The following is a 13,972-nucleotide window of genomic DNA, read 5'->3' on the forward strand; positions in this document are numbered from 1 at the left end:
TGGTGATTTGTATTTCACTCAATGGAGGTCTTGTTGGTTCCTCTATTGCCGAATAGTTTCGCTTGTTTAAATCTTTCAGGAATTCAAAAATTTTGTTACCATTATCAGTGTTCTCAATTTGATTCAGTCCATGCAGGTTACTAAAAGTGTTATTAGCCCATTCCTTGAAAATGCATTCTGTCATATTCTCTGTGCTATTTCTATTGCTAGTAATTCTTTTTGCTCTTTTTAGTTTATTATGAACAACACTGCAGTGTGCCTGTCGTTTTGCTTTGATGAAATGTGCTCTTTCTTTCTTATAACGAATGTGATCGGCAGGATGACCCGTTCTTTGCCATTTTCTATACAGTTTTTGCTTCCTGAGGAAACTTGCTTTCAGTTGTGGGTTAAACCATTCTTTTGTTCTCTCAGATATTTTGATTTCTTTTGCTGCTCCTTCCAATGCTGTTTGGTGTAGCTTTTTAGCGATCATTTCTAAAGCTTCGTCTACTGGCTTTTCTTGCAGGTCATTCCAGTTGTAACTAGTCAGGTGACTGAGAATGACCTCTGCATTAATATACTTCACGGAGAAAAGATACTTCCTTTGCTTTTCCCAGTTCGTGTGGTTACCCTGCATGTATTTGTGTATCTTCAGTGCTGCTTCTATTTCAATGGGATTGTGGTCCGACTTAAATTTTATGCAGTTTTGTGTTAGCCTTATGTTTAAGGAATTATGGTACAACAGGTCAAGTTGCTGCATTCCCCTTGTCACTGGTGTCGGAAGCTGCGTTAAGTGCAATGCACCCAATGTAGCATCCAGCTCTTTCTTGGCCTCCCTGTGTTTCGGAAGAGGCAAATTAAAATCTCCCGCTATTATTGTGTCGACTGATGGCTTTAGATTTGTAGCAAGCCAAGCATAGAGTTCGTTTCTTGTCTCCTTTGTGTGCTCAGGTGGGAGGTATATGATGCATAACTGTATTTTCACGTGCTCTTTTGAAAAGGTAACGCAAATACCTTCAAAATTATTTGAATTGGTTTTTCGTTCTCTTATAGGCTGGTATTTATTTTGATAGCAAATTATAACTCCCCCTCCTCGCCTATCTGTTCTTCCGGTTCCCACACATTTGCAGTTTGCTGCCGCAGTTAGCCGATCTAACTGTTTTCCATTTCCCAACCAGGTTTCTATTAGGCAAATGAAATCCAGATCCTCGTACATCATCATCGTTTGTAGGGTGTGGAGCTTATTTGAAATGCTCCTCACGTTTTGTACAAACAAGTGGATGTGATGTTCTGTATCCCCAGCTGGGGGTAGTTTTTTTGATTGCTATTGAGCCCGATTCCTTGCATCATTTTTAACCAGTGGTCTGGCCCATCTGTCTCTGTAGGGCTTGACTAAGGTACCTACTGGCCAGGCGCTTACGTCTTGTAGGCGAGTTGCTTTATCTGGTGGACAAGAGATTATAAAGGAGGAGTAAGCTGGGTGTCGTGTTTTCACTTGCTTTACTTCCACAGTTATCCCATGTTCGCCCTCACACATGGCTTTAATGTTTCTGGGCTGTGTTGTGGGCCCCAGCCTTGATACAAAAATTTGCTCTCTGGTTGCAACGGAAGTAATGTTGTAGATTTCAGAAAACCGTTTGTTTGTTTCAGGTGTGTTACAGGAAGACACGTTAATACTTTCTCTGTGAACTGGATTACGTCGTCGGCCGTCCTCGGGGAGAGTAGGCATGAAATTTTGGGATGGGCGGGTTTTTCTACCCTCAAAAGTGTTATGCTTTTTAGGTAGCATAGTGATGTGCGCATAAGTGAGTGGGTTTGCAGGAACATGATTTGAGGGGGAAGATGTAACTTTGGCGTTCGTACTCTCGGAATACATGCATGCCCCAATCATTTCAGTTGATTCCTGTTGTCCTAATATTTCTGAGACTTCTTTATTTTGGTTTCGACTTTTCCTAGTGGAATGTGTGGAGCCATTTCCTTGTGCTGCCCCTAAAGTTTCACTGGATTTGGTGCTATTGCTTGCGAGGTCCTGCTGCAAACAGACAGTTCCCGGCTGGGCTTGAAATTCAGATATTATAATAAACGACAGTGTAAGTTTGTTCCAGCAATTAACCACCCGCTGGCTAAAGGCAAATTTCCGCACATCTGTTCTACAACTGTGTTCCTCAATTTCAATTTATGCCCCCCTCATTTCGTAATCTGAACAAGCGGAAGAATTCCATTAGAATTCAGCGTGTTCAACCCATTCAAGGCCTTATACACCTCAATCATTAGCGCAGGTTCCTACTCTCCAGCCGCTGCAATTTGCAGAACTTAAACCTCTCTTGGTAAAAGGGTCCCTTCTTTCCCCTCACCAATCATGTTGCCCTTCTCTATACATGCTCAAGCAACTCTACATCCTTCCTAAAATGAGGTCTCCAGACCTGTACGCAATACTCAAGGGAGTGGCCTGACCATTGCCTTTTACAAAGGGATAATCATCTCCTTTTCACTACTATCAAAATTCCTGTTTGATTTGGTCTTTCTGTTATTATTGGTTGGACTGCTGTTTAAGAAATTTTCTTGAACTTGCTGCAGTTTTATTCTACTCCATCTTGCTCCCTGCATATCAGAAACGTACAAAGCAGCCCTCCCAGACAAGTCAATCAGTCGGAGTTATAAGTGTGAAAGTTAACGGTTTACATATTAGTAAACTCTTTATAGAGTTTTTGGAGTTAAATGCCGTTGAATGTGTGTTAATTCACCAAATTGATTTTATTAGATGTCACAGTCAAAACATTTTGTAATACGTTATTATAGAAAAATAGGAATTTTATTTTAGCTGCAAATTAGGTGATCAGGAAAAGAAGTTCGCCCATCATATACTGTATATGTGATACACATTGTGCTCCGTGTCTCAGAAGCTAGGTCCTTCGTGAGTATATAGTAGGGTCGTAACTTGTCACTGGTTTGGAAAGGTCTAGGTTCGATTCCCGTTAGCGAATGCAGGAATTGCTAAAGTCCTTTTCAAATCGAGGCTGTATGAGTTATTCCTATTTTTTTCAGCCCACGCAACATGCAAATCAGCCCTTGAACAAACAATATGATCTAAGTAGCCCTGAAACCAAACAACACATACTAGCTGGTTAAAAATATAAGTGTTAAGTACCACCGCCATTCACTGCCGTTCGCATATTGCGTCAGATAATCATGGTGGAAGACCATTACGCTGGAAAACTATTGTTGAACATTGATCAGAGTCTCCTGACCATTAGACAAAAAACCAAACTAAAAGAACGTATAAAGCAAACCTCCCGGAGTCAGGACGAAGGGCAATCAGCCGGATTTATAAGTGTGTGAGTTAAAACTTTGTTACATATTAGTAGGTCTAATGTAGCCGAGTGTCAGGGGAGAGAATGTAGTAGCACACGCTGTTTGAGTAGACCCGTGGTTCACGCAAAACAATGATGCATAAAAAAAATTGGACATTACCAAAAAACGGATATTTTCAAAAGTCAAATGTGAAACTATAATTTATGACACGCTAATTTTAAACTTGGCAGCTGGCTGGACACCCCTGGGTTAATCAGTTCTGGACACCCCTGGGTTAATCCATCTTCCCCTTAGAAATACTGCTACCCAAAGTCCCACCTCACAGCTACCAGCACGTGTGGCGAGGTTTCGTAAAAATTTCTTGAATAGTTTCCTTTATTGAAACTTGGACAGGAAGCAACGGGGACTAATCTTAGTTGAGAGAAATCTAATTACAATGGCAAATCTACTGGCGAATAAAATGGATAGACCACACATCGCTACTAGACATCCCTATCTAATTACGGGAAGAAGCAGCCACGATGGCCACAGGGTTCCCTTCGTTACGAGCTCACCGACCTCAGCAGCCTGAGAACACAATTGATGTTCTAAATAAGGCTCCCATACAAACTGTTACGCACCAAATACGAGTTACAAAGAAACCTCCTTGCAAACACCCCCCCCCGTTTCCGTAGCAGTCAAAGTTATAAGTTAAAATCAATTCATAATTTAAACAATCACACAATGGAATAATTACGAATACATTTTTAGTCATTAAAAGTAAGAAACCAATGTTGTGTTACTCCCTCCATGGCAGTAGACTTCACTTTTATGCTTCCTTAGTTTGCTCTTATTTGTAAAGGTCCGGGCCGATTCTATCAGAGTTTGGAGTGAATATGCCGTTGGTTAAGGCAGATACTTTTCCAGGGTCATCGTTCTCTTGTGGAGGATTTTTTTTATCCTAGTAACTGAAACTTTCTTTCCAGCAAAGATCAAATGGACATAATAATAGAAGTAAATTTGCAGAGAAGATGCATCGAAGCTTTGTGGCCTTAGGCACCCCGGTGCCTTTCTTTCAGAAACAACCTGCCGAGCACATCGTTTTGTCTTCAGATGGCTTTCCCAGTTATAAACTTTAAACTCGGATAATACTTAGAAGGGAAAAGATATAAACACAGCGTTCTCGCCATCTGAGCAGTTGATCTAAAAGATTTTAATCACATAAAAAATTATTAACGCTTTTTCACTAAGTGATTGCTTGAAAGGCTTCCTTCAAGAGGAGGGGAGGGGAGCTTTTGTCTTTCTATAAACTGTTAATGCGACTGACTTTTCGACATGAAAAGTTTCAACTTAGCTTCTTTGAAGAAGACTTCAGGAGTTAATAACAGCGATGGAAGAAATGAACTTCAAATGACTTCGAGAGCGTCGCATCTCGGAGTCAGCAGGACCCCCTACTCGAAAAACAATGTCTCAGTCCCCGTCTTTCGAGTTTCTCCCTACCAATTTAAAACTAGCGACAGACATTGTTGGATGCCCGAATGGAACTTTATCAATGGACTTTTCTTTAGAGACTCGCCGCAGCGATGACTGCAGTTGCGAATGGGTAACCTCGCCACACGACCTCTCCAATCCGCAACAACCAAGTAAACATTTGGAGAACAAAAAGATGAGATGCAACCACGTTATCGTCACTGAAAGAGCATGTATAAAAACGTTAACTCCAAATTATTTCTGAAAAGGCGAGCAATTGAGGGTGCAACTTTGGTGTTACGTAGACTTGTATTCTGTACAAATTCGAATGAATAATTTCCTTTTGGGTAATTTATTCCAAGATCTATCACTTCGATCCATTTTTTAACCCCGATCTTTTCTGTTTTTCTCCTGTGTACCTCGCCTACACTTTCTTTTAACTTCAAATACCTAAATAAAATTTTTAATCTTTTTTTAACCAATTCCAGCATATTTTATTTTATTATTATATCTTCATCCATGCATGCATGAAACAATTTATGTCCATACCATATACAAGTCTGAACATTGCAAAAGTTCACTCAATTCTATAGTGGGTGTAAGTATTATTTAAAATTTATTCACTACAGAGGAATAAAATAAACTTCAGTAAGATCGGTGTGCAGTATGTCCGCAGAAAAGCTTTCACGAGCGAACTTTCATATTTGAGAGAAAAAATTCCTCAGAAAAGCCAAAATATCCGCGTTTGATCGGATCTCAAATTTTCATTATTTATCATTTTGTTTTGACTTAACTTTATGGCATGTATTTTGCATCCGAAACAGAGGCACGATATTGTCGTCTTTTCCTACAATCTTCTTGGTTGACACTGAAGAAGATTGTAAATTAGGGAACAATATTCTTTTCTAATGTATTTGTATCATTTTTTTTATACTTCAATTTATTTCATTTCTTTGTACATTTATTCCTTTTCTATTTATTCACTCTTCTATTTCCCTTTCTCGCCGTTGCTTTTACCAATAAATTATATACTTGCGAACGCGCCTCAAAACTCTCGTGCCTCTCAACTGGGTGTCGAAGTGCCAATACCCTTTCCATGTTTACTTATGGCAATAAATATTTTGTACAATGACATCTTTTAACTACTTAATTCTGTAAATCACCATTGACATCAATTCTACTATTAACTAACCGTCCGATCTAGGCTTTTGCTTATCGTGCAGTCCAGAATCTTGATGCTGGATTGCCAGTTGGCAATGTTTCTTTTAAGTTCATTTGCTTTACTTGTATCTCTCATCGGTTCTTTAATGGTTCTTTAATTCTAATCGGTTATCAATGGTTCTTTAATTCATAAGTTACTAAATATTCTTAGCCTCTACACTTTAATGGGTATTGCCATCGTGTTGTACATCATCCAGCAGCAATAAAGTTACTATTATGCAAGAAAACTGAATAAAGGTAAGACAAAATCCATGTTTTCCTCCCTAATACAGTCATTGACTAGAGAAGCAAATATTTAATCTTTATCCGAAATTCTTTATGCAAATTACTTCAGTGGAGTATGTACAAAATACAAAGAAACTCATGCAGCGTGTTCGAATCCACGTGAAGCTACAAAATGTAGTAAAATTCTAGTAAATCGCTGCAGTTGTAAATTTGAAGTGCCTTTCCGTAATATCAACTGAAATTTTATTATAATGGTAGATCATGGAGAAATCAAATAGCACACTCAGTCTAATCGCGTATAGAAAATAGATTTTCAGATGAAGATGTCTTTCATTTGTCTCAAAAGGTGAATAAAAAGAACATAGAATTGGCGTTTAGAAACCCCATAAGTCAGCATCTGATGTGCTCTCTTTCATAACATAACAATTGGCCCATTCTTCTTGGCAGGGTGTTTGTGTACTCTTATTCCAACAACCTAGATATACCAAAGAAATTCGTTTATTCTTCACTATTCTATTTTTTTAACAAATGAGGCTAGCACCATTTACCGAAGCAGTGAATGTAGCTCAACCGGATACTACGCTATTAGACAATATCCGATTAGTTGGTGGGACTTATATGAAGGAGATGTTTTATCAACTCCAGTGTCAAATAGCAATTATTTTAGAATTGATCTAAGCAATTAGGACTCTCGAAGGTGGCCTAAAATAGATTATCAGGTAGATATATTCCAGAGGGCACGTTTTTCTAATTTTTTTTTTTTTTTATAGTGTGTTAACATGTCAGTGAGACATTTGAGTTTCTGAACCGGCCGAAACTTTTTTCTTTGGCTCATAATTTTCAAATTTAACGATGAAGCCGTGAAAAACTGGGTGTTCCCTGTATAATAATGCGGTTGAATTCTTTCTTCCAACTCCATTTAATTGCGCATTCTTCTTTTTCAGTGTCTCACATGGACTCCAATTCCCACATGACCACCAGATTTCCCACGTCACAGTCAGCAGCCAGCGCCCTCTCAGATTTACCGCTGAAATCAGCTGCGACCAACGGTGACCACGACGATTCACCAGAGGGAGATGGCATCAAGCTGAAACGGCGGGTTGGACTCGTTAGTGGGGTGGCCTTGATCGTTGGAACCATGATAGGTAAGTATGTCTAGTTAACCTGATCCAGAGACTGATACTCCCTTTGTTTGTCGTAAAAATTAAAATGAAAGGTCGTCGGTTTCGTACTTGCAACCCGTTTGAGCCATTCGCGTCCATAATGCAATGACGAGGCATTTTCTCTAATTTTTTCGGGCCACAAACCGCTCTATTAGAATGCAATATGCGGCTACAAATTGTATGCTCATGTTTCATGGTCTTAGCGGCGATCACAGCAACGTAACCATGCCTATATCGGTGATAAACATGTTCAAGACCTTAAAATGAATAAAAGTTATTTTTTGAATTTCTTTTCTAAATTTCGACATTTGTTTTGTTTCCACTTTCTTCCATCTTTGTCAAAAGCAGACCCTCAAATATTTATGAAATAATCGTTAAATAATTCATCTTTTTATAACACGAAACTATATTTTTGTAGGTTCCGGAATTTTTGTCTCACCAAAGGGGGTTCTACTACGGACAGGATCTGTAGCCATGAGCTTGATCGTATGGGCTGCTTGCGGCATTCTGTCTCTCCTAGGTAAGTACAACTCTCAAACTCCGAAGTTGTTTTATTTTGGCGGTTGCGCGTTCCGTTTCGGAATTGAAATTTGCTGTTCCCTAACTCAGTTACATCTATGGAAGAAAAAAAAATTAAATTGTTTAAAAATTTGTAAAAATATTTTGTAAAGTTTTTTTCACAAATTTAAAGAAAGCTATGAGTTATAGGGACCGCAGCTATCTTGCTCTTGGACAGATATATTTCTTTTCACGGCCTATTAGTAGGTCTATTCGAATGTTAAAAGAAAGTCGATTTGTGCCTTTTGGCATAGTGGAATCGTGCATCAAAAATTTATCCCACTGAATCAAATGTCAACCATTTCTACAAAGTTCTACAGAGGACAACTGGAGATAGATGCATCGCATGGATTTTCTGAAGAAGAGCATGCCGGAGATCGGTTACTACTTACGCCAATTTAAAGGTGTGACAATTTTTCGCCAAGGGTAACATGGATGCGTCCCTAGTCCTCTGTATTCTGCAACTCTAGCCCCTCTACCTCCTTCCACCTTATTCCCAAAATTTAACTTTTGCACTTAAAGGTGACGATAGACTTCTTAACATTCTCGGAGACATATGAAAATCACAGGAGGTATGAAGATCACAATATAGAAATTCTGGAAATTCTTCCAACAGCGGAACCACTAGACTCCTATCAGTCTCATGGAGACAACTTCGAGGATAACAGCACAGTGCAACCCGGTATCAACATTTCCTTAATACAACACGTGAAGTTTTGGCTTCACCTCGTATGCAGTTTTCATTTTTGGACAATAGTGATCAGGACCCATAACAACGGCTAGGTTACGATAGACAAAAGTCGATGGTAATTGGCAAATAAGAAATCGAGCGTCTCCATCAGGGTATTTGAAACAATGTAAAATCGGTCTTTATAACGCAGCTACACATTGCGCAGGATCAAGGAAGTGTGGTACCCAGAATGCTTGTGTTCCAGAGCTTCGAAGGGTGCGGTTGAACCCTTATAGCAACTTTTTCCTGATATGCAACGAGTTCTCTGATTTCTGTGGATTTCCAATTAAGCAAACGAAAAAGTGACTCGATAAAATCGTCATGTTCTCCCAATTTTATTGGGAGAGTAGCAATAAAGAGGGTTTTCACATGAACGAGATTGTCTATGGAATACAGGACCAACACCACAGCTACGTGGGTCATTTAGGATTAAGCAAGCGGTAAAGAGGTAGGTTTGTCTCTTTAATAGACTAAAAATCCTGAATTTCAAAGAGGAGGGGGAAAAATTTTTTTACGGGAGTGGTAATTTTTAATATTCATGTTTTTTTGGTTAAGGAGCTAAAATCTATATTATTTTTCTAAAAATGAAAAATTTTATAAGCAATTTTAAATGGATCATATAAGTAATTTATTTTAGGAAAAATAGAGGGTTTCACCCAGAGAGGAGGAAAGGAGACTTTTTTTTTGTTTTGTTTTCAAAATTTATGACTTTGGTCATTTGGTGTATAATATGCATATACAGGTGGTGAACAAATTAATAGAAACACCAGCGATAAGAGTTACAGGTATGCACTAATATGACGTTGGACCATCCTTTGCTTTTAAAACAGCTTGTATTCTACGTGGAACAGTTGTTTTTGTTGTTGTAATAGGTTTTTAGGAGCATCGGCAACTAAGGCTGTCTTGTTCTGTGGTTGATTTTCTGTTTGCTGGAAATTCTTCCAACAGCGGAATCACTGGACTCCTATAAGTCTCATGGAGACAACTTCAAGGATAACAGCACAGTGCAACCCGGTAACATTTCCTTAATACAACACGTGAAGAAAAACTCGTGTTTTGGGAAGAAAAATAACATTTCCTTAATACAACACGTGAAGAAAAACTCGTGTTTTGGGAAGAAAAATACCATGCTACCCTCGCCTGAGACCGACTAATTCAGCTACGTTGTGAAAAAGCCTATAAAAATTCTTTCCCTCACTGATGGGACTCGAACTGAGGTGTTTTCCGCCCGGTGTGGGGAGGATGGCGATTCTGCCAACTACGCTACCCACGAAGGCACGTGGAATAGATCCCAATCAATCTTGAACTGCCTTAAGAGGAACATTGGTCCATTCTTCATGGAAAAAAGTTTCTTGTTCCTTGAGCGATGAAGGTGGAGGAAATCTGCTTGTCACTCTCTTCTTCAAATATGCCCACGGTGGCTCAATAACATTTAAATCTAGATACCGTGCTGGCAATGGAAGATACTTAGCCTGCCTCAGTTTCATGCTCCTACAATATGTATTGGAGCATTATCATCTTGAAATATGTCATCGTCAGTGGGAAACAATGTTTGCATCATCAGATGAACCTAGTCACTCAGAATACCAGTGGCAGTAATTCGCCCTTTCAGGGTGATGATAGGACTTGAAGAATACCAAGATATTGCTGCCCAAACCACTGTTGATCCTCCTCTTACACGTTTGAGAGTCGATTGTTTGTTGGCACAAGATATTCACCGTACTGCGCTTCCATTGGCATTCGCCAAAAGTAAATTCTCCTGATGTTGTAAGAAGTGTGAATGATTCGTCTGAAAATATTGACCACCTTCTGTATTTCACTTTATCGAGACCCGCTAACTCTCAACTGATGAAATGTGAAGGTGATTAACAGAAAAGAAAAATTCGACTGGACCCTACAAAAATGTTCAGGAAAAGAATTTCTGCCTTCTTAGTTCAGTATCTCCTAAGCTTTGGAAAGAAGTGAATATCAAATCAATCATTCATTCACTATGAAACAGAAAAGGAGACAACATCACTGAGCACATTTTGAGGGAGAAATAAGTAAAAGTGAGTTCCGAAACACCTCGAGAAAATCACAATAATAAAACGGCTGCGAAAGCAATCAGGAGTTTGGCTTTAAGGAATTGTTTAACGAGCAGGATCAAGTCACGTGGTTCTGTCTGTCACGAAATTCTATACCTAATTTTCTCTCTGAATACAGCAATCTCCCGTCGTGGTCTAATAAAGCAAGCATTACACGCACTAAATGCTTTCGAAATCAAACTCACTGCTAAACTGTCAAAGCTCTGACCACCAACTTGCGCGCTAAACTTCAGTGAGTTGTGAAACAGCTCATTAAACTGCATTGAGTTCTGCAACACCTCGATTCTGGTCTATAAAACAGATTACGCTGTAATACTTATTGTCATAATGATATTTTTGTACGTCGCATGATTTTAATTAATGTAAACAATGTTTCATGTATTGGTTATGTATTAATCTAACCTTTGGGACTTTTCTTCTTTATCCTAACCTCTTCCCACTTTCTTCACTTCCCTTCTAAACTCCTGTTAAACCAGGGGCTCTCTGCTATGCCGAACTGGGCACCATGATAACGAAGTCTGGGGCAGAATACTCGTACATGCTGGAATCTTTCGGCCCGCTCTCCGCTTTCCTGTTCTCCTGGGTGTCGGTATTTGTTCTGAAGCCATCTATGTTGGCTATCATCTGCCTCAGCCTCGGGGAGTACATAGTGGAACCTCTATCCACGGGATGCGATCCCAATCCCCTCTTGGTGAAATTAGTTGCAGCAGTGTCAATAGGTAAGTAGCATGTATGCGGTGGCGCCATCTTCTTGACATTTGTAGACTTAAACTATACCCATCGAGGAAATTTACGGTTTACAATATCGAGAGAGAGGTAACTCGCTCATATATAAGCGAAGAAACGCCCATTACCTTTTAAGCCACCCTTCCCCGTGCTTCAGTTTGCTTTTAGACTTGGCTGCCAGCATTATAATTCAACACTTTCGTCGCCACTTCTCTATTAGCCCTTCATGTCGTTGCTACAGAAGTAATGAAAACTGCAAACCATCGGAACGTCAAAGAGCAAAATATAGGAGAAAAAACTGTCATAAATATTAAGTTCATGTGCGCATGGTGAAACAGGCTAGACTGTAATTAAGGAACACTTTTCAGAATTTTTAAACGTTTCTGCAAAAAACGAAGTTTAATATAAAGTTTTATACAAATTTTACTGCTTTATTTCCTGTTTATTATCCTTCGTATTTTTTTTTAAATCTTTCTCTTCTACTTATTTCTGTTTTCGCATCCCCCGCCTCAACCTCTTGGTCGCCATCTTTTTAACCTTGGTTTTTATTCTTTATTATACCATCTCTACTACGATATGTCACCAGCCCAAAGAGTACTTGATGTCTTCTCTCACCAGATACCTTTATGTGGCACTCCTAAACCACCTTCCTTCCGGCACAAAAGTAAGTTTACTTTGGGCAGAAACATAGAGTCCAGTCACAATATTATGACTACCCTCCAATGCAGACACCACACACGCCTAGCGAATCACACAGCACACGTGTCAAGTTCACACAACGTAAGTCTATAAGGCTTGATGTTTGGCATCCGTGAACACAGTAACAGCCTCTGTCATGGGCAAAGCACACGGCCTATCAGACCTGGAAAAAGGTATGATCATCGGCTATCGGGCCAGGGGTGCCAGCATTTCCAAAACAGCAGATTTTGTGAAATACTCACGTGCTGCAGTGGTAAAAGTATATCAAGACTGGACGAATGGGACAGTTTTGACGACCCGACGTGCCAACTGTGGAGTCCCATGCGCCATTGATCCCAGAGGTAAACGTCTGCTGAAACGGTTGGTCAGGACCGATCAGCGCGCTACTGTTGCTCAACTGGCCGTCCAAATGAACAGTGAGCCACCAGAACGGTCTCCAACATGACAGTGCAACGAACCCTGCTGCACTGTCGTGTTGCGCATAGTGCTCCGGAGCAGACGCTTGGTGACAGCACCCATGACGGCCGTTCATTGCAAACAACGCCATCAGTTTGCACAGCAATACCGACACTGTACCCTGGCCGAGTGGCAACGGGTGGCCTTCTCCGATGAGTCACGGTTTCTGCTCCACCGAGTGGATGGACAGTGACGTATTAGGCGTGAAACCTCCGAGAACAGACACGATTCTTTGTAGAAAGCAGGCTGGTGGGGGCGGCGTTATGGTCTGGGGAATGTTTTCATGGCATGGCTTGGGTCCGCTGATATCTCTGGAGGGCACACTGGTTACCTATCAATTGTCGCCGATCAGGTACACCCGTATATGTTGACCGTGTTCCCTGGGGGCGATGGTATCTATCAGCAAGACAACGCGCCATGCCATGTCGCCAGAAATGTCCGTGAGTGGTTTGAGGAGCACGACGAAGACTTCAAGCTACTCCCATGGCCACCGAATTTCCCCGGATCTTAACCCAATTGAAAATCTATGGGACCACCTCGATCGACACATCAGACGGATGGATCCTCCACCAAAGGAACCTAGAGGAACTCCGGAGTGCACTGCAGTCTGCATGGTCACAGATACCCGTAGCAACCTTCCGCGGACTAATTGAGTCCTTCCCACGGTGGTTGGCTGCGGTGCATGCTGGGTTAGGCGCACATTCTGGATACTAGGTAGGTGGTCATAATAATGTGACTGGACCCTGTAATATTTGAAAAATGGAAAAATGGAATGGGTACAAATTTAACTCTTTTATGACTGCACCCGTTCTGAATCTAGAGAGATTTGGGAACATGGAACCAGTTCAAAAACATTGTTCAAAGTGGTTTGTTTTATTTTCAGAACACCCTGAGCCCATGATGTTGTTAGGGATTTAAGGGAACGGATACTATATGTTCAAAGAATGAATCTTCAGGGATGCTTTATTGCAAAGCACTACAGGATACTATCATAGAAACCAACAACAATAAAGTGTAGCTTTTATAGGCAGTGCAATATCGAGTAGACCCGTGGTGATGATGCTGCTTCGGGAAGTTAATGCTGTCAGCATAGCACTGAAAAACGAAATCCTATTATTACTCATGATTTTAAAATGTTTTTTTTTATTATTATTTCACGCCGTGAACTCGCACAGCTAACTTATTCAAAGACTGCCAATGTTTTTGGCAAAACTTTAAATTCAATTTCATCTTCAGTATTTCCGAAGTTATTCTCATTCAGAAGCCTTGAAATTACGAGTAAATGTATTTCTGGTTAGGGTCCTATCACTTAATTCTCTTTCAGTTTTACTTTTTTCTTTTCTTTCTCTTCTTTACCGCTTCCACTTTTT

The 13,972-nt window shown here is 40.2% G+C and overlaps 1 protein-coding gene across 6 annotated transcripts in view; it reads left to right on the plus strand.

Annotated features, from left to right (window-relative positions):
- The window catches only part of sbm (L-type amino acid transporter sobremesa), a 195,680-nt gene that overhangs the window by 117,756 nt on the left and 63,952 nt on the right, over window positions 1-13,972 (plus strand). For 5 of the 6 annotated variants that reach the window (XM_090377501.1, XM_090377498.1, XM_090377503.1 and 2 more), the window contains 3 exons: window positions 7,131-7,331; window positions 7,768-7,869; window positions 11,198-11,440. In XM_090377501.1, coding sequence (XP_090233627.1) covers window positions 7,131-7,331; window positions 7,768-7,869; window positions 11,198-11,440 — 546 coding nt within the window. Of the gene's footprint in view, window positions 1-7,130; window positions 7,332-7,767; window positions 7,870-11,197; window positions 11,441-13,972 lie in introns of those variants that run through there. The other variant, XM_090377504.1, reaches the window with a different exon arrangement.

The sequence above is a fragment of the Mastigoproctus giganteus genome, chromosome 7, assembly GCF_048544385.1.
Source record: "Mastigoproctus giganteus isolate SK-2022 chromosome 7, ASM4854438v1, whole genome shotgun sequence".
NCBI classification, from domain to species: Eukaryota; Metazoa; Arthropoda; class Arachnida; order Uropygi; family Thelyphonidae; genus Mastigoproctus; species Mastigoproctus giganteus.